The 11,425-nt window shown below is 41.9% G+C and overlaps 1 protein-coding gene across 1 annotated transcript; it reads right to left on the reverse strand.

Moving 5' to 3' along the window:
- Positions 1-5,534: 5,534 nt before the first annotated feature.
- Positions 5,535-8,149, reverse strand: LOC128403798 (transcription initiation factor IIA subunit 1). Its single transcript, XM_053368885.1, has one exon. The coding sequence runs from the start codon at positions 7,951-7,953 to the stop codon at positions 6,808-6,810; it is 1,146 nt and encodes a 381-aa protein (XP_053224860.1). The 5' UTR covers positions 7,954-8,149; the 3' UTR covers positions 5,535-6,807.
- Between the last annotated feature and the right edge of the window lie 3,276 nt (positions 8,150-11,425).

An 11,425-nucleotide genomic window follows, 5' to 3' on the forward strand; every position in this document is an offset into this window, starting at 1 on the left:
GTTGTTGTTGTTTTTATTGGTGTTGGAAGCCATCCAGAATGGCTGGGGCTACCCAGTCAGATGGGAGGGGTATTATTATTATTACTATTATCAGAGGGTGTGAAGTTATAAGGTGAATGCCAAGAAGCTGCTCTTGCTAAGAACACACAATCCCTGTGGCTAAGCAGTCAGAAGAAAAAGGATGCTGAGGACCCTGACTTGGGCCTCAGGCCTCCCAGAGCAGGGGAACAAACAAGAGAAGCTCATTGACTTGGCGCACGAGGACAACAACGATGAGCCCATGGTTGGCAAAGTGGGCCAGTGGCTACTGTCTCTAGCAAAAGCTGGGTTTGTTCATTAAACAGTAGCAGCAGCAGCATTATAAGTTTTCTAAGGTGCTTTTCAGCCTTCAAGCTTTAGTAGTGCTTATGGGGCATAAGTACTACCCAGAGGCCCTACTTCCTCTGATTTTATTCAAATTGTTACCCCATAGCTTTTAAAAATGATAATGCTGGGCCATCACAAAAGGCGATGACTCTGGGGACTCCCTGGCCATGCCCCCATGTTCAAACACCAGGTCAAAGTGCTTCAGATACATTACCTTGTTATGATCCTCCCAACAGCCCTATAAAGTAGGCCACTGCTGTCTCCTGCCTATTGCTGAGTTTGCTTCAAGGGGAAGACTCTGACCTGGGCAACTCTACAATTCTATGATTCTGTTATTTCCCCGTCTCCTTCTCCTCCACTCCATAGCTTGAGAATTCTGCTTAAATGTACCGACTCCAATGGCTCAGCTTGATAATGAAAATAAGCAGGCCTTCAATTTGTTGAGCGGCTCTTTGACCCTCCCACCCTGCCAACCCCCGCCTTCCATGGGAAAATTGCTTCCACTTGGCTGCCTCCTGCTTGGAGCCCCGTTTGGCACTGCCTGACCCACTGGAGATTGGGCTGTCATTTGGGAAGATGCCAGCAGCAGCAGCCGGGAGAATGGAGAAACCGGGTGAGTGAGCATCAGAGCTGGCATCAACTCCAGAGAACGAGCACAAACAGCAGCAGAACAAAGGAGCAGAAAATGAACCTGAGGGATGGATGGCACCCACTGCCCAGCCAGGTGGAACCTGAGCAGGCTAGAGGCAGCGCTGACCTCATGAGCACCAAGAGGCCTCACTAGGCAGCTGTGAAAGGAGCACTGGGATGCCCCAGACCTCTGCTCTGGGTCACTGGCTGGTCCCAGAGAAGGAAAATTCTATGGGTAAGGTGTGCCCTCCGGTGCACCTCACCCCATGCCCAGCCTGGATCAGCTCTGCAAGCAGGCATTGACCCTCACCCTGCAAGGGTCCTTCCTCTTTGCAGATGCTCTGTACCTTTGCTCTTGAGTTTCCCTCTCCTCCTGCCTTAAAACCTTTCCTTCTACCTCATATCTTAGACTCATGGACCAAAGGGTCATCTAGTCCAACTCTCTGCAATGCAGGAATACCCCCTTACAAAGCATTCATTTTGCCTCCACCAATAGGTGGTTGTGTGTGCTTGAGGGGAGGCTGCAAATAGCACTCTGGAAGTTGGAGCAGCCCCAGGCTTTGCACAGCCACCCCCCTTGTTATTGCACCTCCTGCTCACACCAGCATGGAGGCCAGAGAAGCCCAGGAGTTGTCGCAAATGAAGTCAGAACCCAGATCTACCTGGCTCAGTTCTCCAGAGCTCCAGGCTGGTGTTTTCCTTCAGCCTGTCTTAGAGATGCCAAGAACTGAACTAGACCATTTTGCAAAGAAAGCAGGGGCTTTAACACTGAGCTATCGCCCCACAGACAAGGGCAGAGGTACCCTAAGAAGCCTGGGATGGGTGGGTGCACGCTAAGCACTCATGTTTTTCCCCAGAGCACTTCTGTGCACATTGCTTCACCATTGTCTGTCTGTGGGAATAATTGAGTCAGATGTACCAAAGAATCCAATGAATTTATTTCTGTACCCAATTACTGCCGCCTGAATTCTACACGCTCAAAATTGGTGGGAGGGGGCAGTTCCCACGAAAGAGGAGTGGCAGTTGAAGATGACGGAGTATGCAGAATTAGTGAGTCTAACCAGTGGAATTAGAGAACAAGACAAAACATCTTTAAAGGAGGAATGGAAAATGTTTGTAGATAATATGAAGAATTATTGTAAACAGGTAAAACAGCTAGTAGGTTTAGAGTAAAGTTAGCAGTAAAAGGGATATTGAGAACAAAATGAGAAAAAGAAGGTATAGACTGATTATAACATGCAGCAGCAATTGGGAATTAGAGGAAACCATGAAAGGGCGAAAAGGAACCCGATGGTTAACGTACTCTTTATCATTAATGTGTGAATAGTTGTATTGATGGAAAATTATTTTTAAAAAATTTAAAACAAAAACAAAAAACACTGTCCATCTCTGTGTGCTGTACCAACAGTATTGCTGCTCTCCACACACTCAGGTAGGCCTGGACTTGGCAGGGCCGGTGCTTTGTGGGGAGGTGCACAAGTATTGGCTTACCTGTGTACACACAGACAACTTTTAAATTTTTGAGATACAGGTTTCCCAGGATACAGTGGTACCTTGGTTCTCAAACGTAACCCGTTCCGGGTGTCTGTTCCAAAACCAAAGTGTTCCAAAACCAAGGTGCGTTTTCCCATAGAAAGTAATGCAAAACAGATTAATCCATTCTAGACTTTTAAAAACAACCCCTAAAACAGCAATTTAATGTGAATTTTACTAACAGGACCATTGATCCATAAAATGAAAGCAATAATCAGTGTACTGTACTATAAAATAAATAAGACAGTATTGTAGATGATAAAAATTAAAAAAATTTTTTTCCTTACCTGCACTGGTGATAGTCATTGTTTGGATGGGGGGCTTTTGTCCATTTCTGCAGTCACACAATCAGTCAATGAATCAGTAGCTGAACTGGGTTCCACACAGTCACAAAAACAAATTAACCAAAAAAGCCTCAAAAACAAAAACACAAAATAAATAGCAAAAACAAAAGGACCAAACTTAATCTGTTCCAGAAGTCCATCTGACTTTCAAAATGTTTGAAAACCAAGGTGCAGCTTCTGATTGGTGCAGGTGCCCCAGAAACAATAGCTGACAGCTGCATCAGACTTTCGGCTTCTGAAAATGTTCAAAAACCGGAACACTTACTTCCGGATTTTCAGCGTTTGAGATCCAAGCTACCACTGTACTAGATTTTCACAAAATAATGGGTTTAAAACACCCACCAGTAAGGCCACTGGTAGGGCTCTGGTTGAAGTGAATGAACCCTTGGAAGCTAAGTGACTGTCCTGAGGGGCAGACAGGAAGGGGGATTGCTCTGCTGTGGCACATGCCCACTGTGATGTCACGATGGTGGGGTACCACCTTGCCGTGGCCAAAAAAGGTATCATTTGCATGCATGTTCATTTGTGCACAAATGGCTCAAGTGCAAATGTATTCCATTTTGAAACCTTTCTAAGGGCTCATCTACCCTTCCTCTTTTTGCACCGCTTCCCCTCTGGGAAAAGCCTCTCTTTTGCGCTCAACCAGAGCAAACAACAATTCAGGTATTCTCCAGATTGACATTTGCTCTGTTTTAGCACCAAAGAGCAGGTTTTGCCTGGGGAAGGAGCGGGAAAAGGGGGAAACCACTCGGACCCATGCTTTCCAGGCACAGAACAAACAGAAGTGTGGATGAGTATACAAGACTACATATAAAATAATTAAAGCAGATTACAATAATTAAAGCAGATTTCTGTCCCTTAGCCAGAACGGCTAAGGGAGCTGGGCATGTTTAGCCTGGAGAAGAGGAGGTTAAGGGGTGATATGATAGCCATGTTCAAATATATAAAAGGATGTCACATAGAGGAGGGAGAAAGGTTGTTTTCTGCTGCTCCAGAGAAGCGGACACGGAGCAATGGTTCCAAACTACAAGAAAGAAGATTCCACCTAAACATTAGGAAGAACTTCCTGACAGTAAGAGCTGTTCGACAGTGGAATTTGCTGCCAAGGAGTGTGGTGGAGTCTCCTTTTTTGGAGGTCTTTAAGCAGAGGCTTGACAACCATATGTCAGGAGTGCTCTGATGGTGTTTCCTGCTTGGCAGGGGGTTGGACTCGATGGCCCTTGTGGTCTCTTCCAACTCTATGATTCTATGATACAATCAAGAAAACAGAGGAATTTCAGTTGGCCAGAGAGAACATAGAGTGAAAGCCTTTGCAGACAACTTGGTGCTAACTATAGAAGAACCATTAAATAATGCCAAAGAAGTTATTAAAGAAATAGAATAATTGGGACAAGTAGCAGGTTTCAAACTAAACAAAAGCAAGACTAGAATATTAGTTAAAAATATGAAACAAGACTTGGTTGATATGTTGCAGCAGGAAATTGGTATAGAAGTAGTCAAAAAAGTTAAGTATTTAGGAATTTAGTTAACCACAATGAACATAGATTTATTTCAAAATAACTATACACCGGTGTGGAATGGAATTAAGAGAGACATGGAAATATGGGGAAGAATGAAATTATCGTTTTGGGGAAGGATTTCAACTATAAAAATGAATGTGCTACCAAAGATGTTATTTTTGTTTCAATCAATTCCTATAATTAAGAGGGCAGCAATTTTTAAAGAATGGCAAAAAGCAATTTCAAGATATGTCTGGCAGGGGAAGAAACTGAGAATACAATACAAATTCTTAACAGATGTTAAAGAAAGAGGGGGCTTCGCCCTGCCAGACTTGAAGTTGTACTATGAAGCGGTATGCCGCTGTTGGTTAAAGGAATAGATGCTGTTAAGAAATACAGATTTGTTGGATTTGAAGGTTATGATAATAGATTTGGTTGGCACGCATATATATGGTATAATAAAACAAAAATCCATAAAGGATTTGGTAATTACATATTTTGAATATCTTTATATGAAGTATGGGACAGGTATAAAAACTTATTAGAACGTAAAACACTGTGGTGGTTATCTCCATTAGAAGCTATGAGTGTGAAAAAGATAAATATGAGTAAAAATTGGGTTACCTATGAGAAATTGTTGGGGGTGGGGAGGAAATAAATGGAAAATGAAACCATATGAAGAGGTTAAAGAATATGTAAATGATTGGTTGCACTATCTCCAAGTCAATGAAATATATAAAGAGGATTTAAAGGAAAAAGGATTTGATGATAAAAAATCAAAATTTGAAATAGAAATATTAAACAATGAATGTAAAACAATGTCTAAAATGTCTAAAATACTGTTGAAATGGCGTTTGAAAAATGAGGAAATGAAATCGGTAATGATACATAGGGCAAAAGAATTTGGATATATTATACAGCTTGAAGAATGGGAAAGGTTGTGGAATGAAAGGATAAAATTTACAGCCTGTAATGCTTTGAAAGAGAATATGATGAAAATGATGTATAGATGGTATATTACACCAGTGAAATTAGCTAAAATGTATAAGACAAATAATAAATGTTGGAAATGTAAAGAAAAAGAAGGAACATTTTATCATATGTGGTGGGAATGTAAAAAAGTAAAGAACTTCTTTTTTTTTTTTTTTAAACACAGTGGCCATTTTAATAGAAAAACATTTTTTATAAGTTTCCTTTTTCATACAAACACAAGCACTGAAAGAAGGGCAAGGGGGTAATCTGCTCTTCACTGTTTTTCAGCTGACTAGTATCCTCCAGATCTTATCACAGGAAATCTGGAAGTGCATGTCTTCCATTATCTGGCCTGAACTTCAACCCCACCATATTGCAAAGAGGCCCTGCATTTCTGAAAGTCTAATTTCCAAAGACCACGGCCACAATCACAGAAAAAAACAGCCTCAACAGCAACTTTCTGCTATTTATTGAGGAACTGATTAATTGAGCAATTACTGCTTGCTCTATTATCAGAGCTAGGGTGATTTTGTTCACTATATTTTTCAGTATTACTGAAATGAAAGTGGAAGCTCTTTCAATGCTGTAGATAGACCCTTTCCCAAAGTACATACTCACTTGCAACCTGATTTCATAACCAGCAGTGCACACTCACTTGGCAATGGGAATACACATTAAGTTTAGGTTAACCAGTGAAATCATATTTTTAAAGACTGATTTCTGACAAGCAATAATTCAGCACATAGCAGACGAGATTTGCTCAATCTTTAAAGACCTTTCGAAAGAGCAGGAAGACCGAGACATTAAAAGCTTCCATTGGTAGACCCTTTAAAATACAACATCGCATTAAATGAAAGATTCAGAATTATTAAATTTAAAATACAAATGAGGATTTTGGTACCAGGATCAAAATTTATATAAAAGGCCTAAAACTGTAGATAAAATTATTATGCATGACCCAGCACAAGGGCTTTAAAAATAGTTTTACTCATACAAGGTAATTATTAGAACTCAATGCTTCAGTCCTTACTGTTTGGTTAGAAACCTCCACGCAAGTTTAAGCAAGATTCTCACCAACCCCACTCCTAGAAAGAATGGGTCAGCACAATTTATACACAAGACACACTAAGCTTTTCCCATAGTATTGTTACCAAAAAAGAAGAGTTCCTTCAAATCAGTGTATGGGGAGATTAAGCCTCACATGCTAGTTACCTTTATCTATAGGAAGAAGTGGTTAATTAAGGTATTAATACAAAACCAGCTTTCAGGCATAGCTAGCTGCACCAATGCCTCAGCTTTCCCATTTGAAGTAGTGTCAACGTTGCCATGCTATTTCTTTGTTCTAGCAGTCTCGGTTCTACTGTTCTTTTCCGATGCGCAGATATAGATTTCTGTTGAAGTGTTATGTCCAAGAATCAAAATCTCCTGCTTTTGCTTTGAGAGTTTGTTATGTGTAAGGAACTTCACCATTCTGCATCTCCAATAGCTTTGGAAAATACATAATCCCTTCCATTAAGATTCATGATTCCATCTTTGAGGTGAAACTTCCACTTGTTCTTACTTCTATGAATCTTGTCATACTGGCACACAACAACATTCTCAGTATCAAATAATTCCTGCCCTTCTTCATCACTCACATCATCTTCGCTATTCAGAGGCTCCTCCTCAACTTGGCCATCTTCGCCTCCATCCTTTTCTTTGTCCTCCTCTTCATCATCATCATAATCTTCCTCCTCTTCCTCCTCCTCTTCAGATGATGTGTCACCCGCTCCATCTACCTGTAGCACCAAAGGTGCCTGTGGCTGTGCTGTTTGCTGCTGAGGTTGCTGCTGACCTGCTGCAGGAATCTGTGCTTGTGTTGCTGTGGGTGCAGCCACTGTTGTAGGTATTACCTGGGTTTTGTTTCCTGTAAATAAGATCTGCTGGGGTTGGATAATCACTCCCGTTTGCTGTGAGATACCTCCAGGAATAGGAGCCAAAACTTGCTGAATAACAGGAGACTGTACCCCACCAGGTTGCATCTGTGGTATAACCTGTTGCTGTAGAACCACTTGCTGCTGTGGTTGAATGATGTATTGAGCTCCATTGGCAGTTCTAACTACCTGTAGGATTTGGCCTGAATTTGTGAGTATCTGCTGAACAGGAGTAACCCCAGCTGGCAAAGCCAAGGTAGCTGCAGTAGCTGCAGCACTCATGCCCGATGCATTCATGTGCTGTATCAGCTTGGAATCTGGCATAATAACTTGTTGTTGAGGTGCTTGCTGTGTTGCAGGAATAAGGACTTGCTGTGTCTGGGACTGCTGCTGAACTGTTGGCTGTGGCTGTGGGTGATGGTGATGATGAGCATGCTGTTGCTGTTGTTGTTGCTGCTGTTGCTGCTGTTGTTGTTGCTGCTGCTGAACTTGCAGCAAAAGCTGCTGTTCCTCTGAATGAAATCCATCTACAGCCTTGGACTGCAACAGCTTGTTTTCCCACAGTGTTTTCAGTTCAACAAGAACCTGTTCATCAACACCCTCATCCAGAAAGACCTCTCGGACATCATTAATGACATCTTCAATCACAGACCTATATAGTTTAGGCACGGGGTTTGTATTAGCCGAGCTCGCCATGTCCCGCGCCAACCCCCCGGGCAGGACACCGCACACCCCCAACGAGGCAGCGGCTGAGGCAAGAGCAGGCAGGCGGGCGGGCGGCGGCTGAGGCACCTTCAAGCACTTCTCTCCCTCCCCCCACCCCCCTCGCCTCTCTCTTAAGGGAAGACCGCGAGCTGAGGTAAACTGCTGGCTCCTCTTCTCCTCCTCTCCGTCTTCCCCTCCCTCCCCCCGGTCTCGCCTCAGGGGCTTCCCCTCGCCCTCCGTTCTCTTTCTCTCCCCCTCGCCCGCCGCTGACGGGGAAAGCGCGTTCCGAGGCCGCCCTCCCCCCGCGGCCCGGCCTTACACGGCGGCCCTTGGGCTGCAGCCGCCAGCCCAAAAGTAAAGAACTTCTGGGAAATGATATATAATGAGATGAAAAACATGTTGAAATATACATTTTTTTAAAAACCAGAAGCATTTTTACTTGGTATTATAGGTCAGGACATTAATAGGCAAGATGTTAAATTGTTTTTATATGCAACAACTGCGGCAAGAGTATTGTTAGCCCAGAAATGGAAACAAGAAGAAATTCCGATGAAAGAAGAATGGCAGATGAAAATGATGGACTATGCAGAATTGGACAAAATGAGAGGAAGGATTTGAAACCTGTGGGTCCAGAGATTTACAGAAGATTGGAAGAAGTATAGGAACTGTTTGAAGAGCAACTGTACTCAACAAATTACGCTAGTAGGACTACAAGAAGTTTTGTAAGGAGAAATATACAAAGTGTTACAAAGTAGAAAAAGATAGAGATATTGGTTATGAGTTTGAAATGTAATAGGGAAGATAAGAAATGCATACTAAGAGATTAGATTGGAAAATTTTCAGACAGGATTGATGGAAGTCAAAAATTTGAATAAGATGTAAAAGTATGTTTAATTACTGTTGAAAATTATATGCTAAAAAACCTAATAAAAATTATATATAAATAAAAAAAATTCAAGAAAACAGGATGCGTCCCTCAATGCATCTCTCAGCAGTCAAAGTGGTGTGTCATCAGGATACAATGAAAATGATATAATTAGGGAGCCAGGTGTACTGGGGGCGGGGGCCCCACAACGTAGGGGCTGCAAGAGAGAGCACTGCCCTCTCCCAGGCCACTCCTCCCACCAAATTCATGAAAGTGGCATACTAAACTATAATATATATGGGGGAATTGCAAAAAATGTGCATGTTAGGGGAAACTGAATAAAAATGCATATATTAGGGAAATGTGCATGAAAATTCATGCAAATACTATTTTTGCTGACTTTTTAAATAAAACATTGCAAATTGATATAGAAATGGGGTGAGATTGGGAAAAAAACACGAGAAAACTGAGAGGAACTCAAAGTGACAGATCCGTCCATCCGTCTGTCCGTCCCTCCATCCCCAGAGGCCCCTCCCAGCCTTGCTGCTTTCGGTCTTCTGAGAGGTCTGCATAGTGCAAGAGATAGTTTTTCATATTTCCAAAGGGATTCTCTCTCTCTTCATTTTTCATTAACTGCTTTATCCCTGGAGGGCCTTTTATGTAACTTGGGAGCCTTAACAGCCTGACTTGTTTTAATCTAATTAATTGTCTGCTCCAACTTCCCTCCTTCATGTCTACAGACAAGGAGGAAGCCGTGCAAAATCCGCCCCATTTGTTTCTCCTGAGCATCAAGCAGTGGGGAAGCTCTGGAGGCTTCCATCTCATGTGCTAAGAAGCACAAAGGTGCCCTCTCACTTGCCAGTTTCACTGACGGCACTTAAATGGACACCTCGGAAAGGGGGTGGCTGCAAAAGCTTCAGCTTAATAGAAAAACGTTACACCCACCCACCCCCATTCCTGGGCTAGAAGTAAAAGATTTATTCAATGCTCTTTTCCACCAAATCTGGACTATTCCCTACAAGGGGAGTGAGGAAGGTCTGTGGTCCTATGGATGTGCTCAGGCTCTGACTCCCAGCAGCCCCAACTGTGACAGTGCATGTGTTTGGACCCACATGTGTGTCTAGCAACCAAGAGGTTTAGGAACTTTTGCTAGAGTTATGGTGTTTGTTCATTGTGAATACGTGTTTACTCTTAACCTTTTGCCCGCAAGAAGTTCTCACACAAAAGGAACAAAGGAAGATTGGTTATTGCATGAAACAAAAGTGACAGAATATATAAATGCTGCTTCAGACAACATTACAGTTTAAGCAGGCAGCACACCTCAGACCCTCCAAGTGTCCCTGTTTTCCAGGGACTGTTCTGGATTTACAGAAGTTGTCCCCGTTTCTGATTTGATCCCAGAATGTCCCACTTTTCTTTAGGATATCCCTATTTTCACTGGAGAATTGTTGGAGGGTATAGAGTTATGCAACACCCCTGGGAGACAAGGAGATAAGTAACTATAGAACCTTTAGAAGGCATCTGAAGTCAGCCCTGTATAGGAACGTTTTTTAATGTTTGATGGGTGACATATAAATAATAAAATGTTGGTGGTGATGATGATGATGATGATGGAATAGGACATCCATATTTTCACTGGAGAAATGTTGGAGGGTATGAAACCCTACAATACATACACTCCTTGAGCTAAAGGGTAAAATGATCCCTAAATATTCTCAAAAGCCTACAGAAAGTGAGTGTGACAATTCTGCCACAGAACCCACACTAAGAAGGCCCAAAAAACTTTGAGAGATTACTTTGAAATAAATATGACTACCAATGTGGAAAAAAGAGTAATCTGGGATGCAAGTAAAGCTGTGATGAGAGGGTTCCTGATTCAACAGAATGCAATAAAGAAGAGAAGCCGAAATGAGAAAAAGGACAAAATTCTGGAGAAAATAAAAGAAGGAGAGAAAAAACTGAGAGTAAAGCCAAAGTCACAGGAGATCTTGAAAGAAATAAAGTTATTTCAAGTACAATACATGGAATTGATGAATCAGGAAATAGAATGGAAAATTAAACAAATGAGACAGAAGACATTTGAATCAGCGAATAAATGTGGGAAACTACTAGCTTGGCAACTGAAAAAAAGACAAAAATTAAACACTATTACAAACTTAGAAGTAGAAGGAAAAGATATACATAACCCAATCGAGATTAGAAACTGCTTCCAGAAGTATTTTAAACAATTATATGCACAAGGGCCACAGAACGAAATGGACATAGACCGATTTTTGAAGATAAATGGATTACAAAAAATTTCACAAGAAAGTAAATTAATGTTGAATTGTAAAATATCTGACCAGGGGATAGAAGGTGCCATTCAAAATATGCAAGTAGGCAAGTCTCCAGGACCGGATGGGTTGACTTCCAGTTATTACAGATCCCTGAAAGAGTGGCTATTACAACCATTGAAGGAAGTCTGTAACGAAATCTTGGAAGGGAAAAGGGCACCAGAATCGTGGAAAGAAGCTTATATTACACTAATACCAAAAACAGAGACTGAAAATACTCAACTTAGGAACTACCGTCCCATATCCTTATTAAATGTGGATTACA

Source organism: Podarcis raffonei, chromosome 16 (genome assembly GCF_027172205.1).
Source record: "Podarcis raffonei isolate rPodRaf1 chromosome 16, rPodRaf1.pri, whole genome shotgun sequence".
NCBI lineage: Eukaryota > Metazoa > Chordata > Lepidosauria > Squamata > Lacertidae > Podarcis > Podarcis raffonei.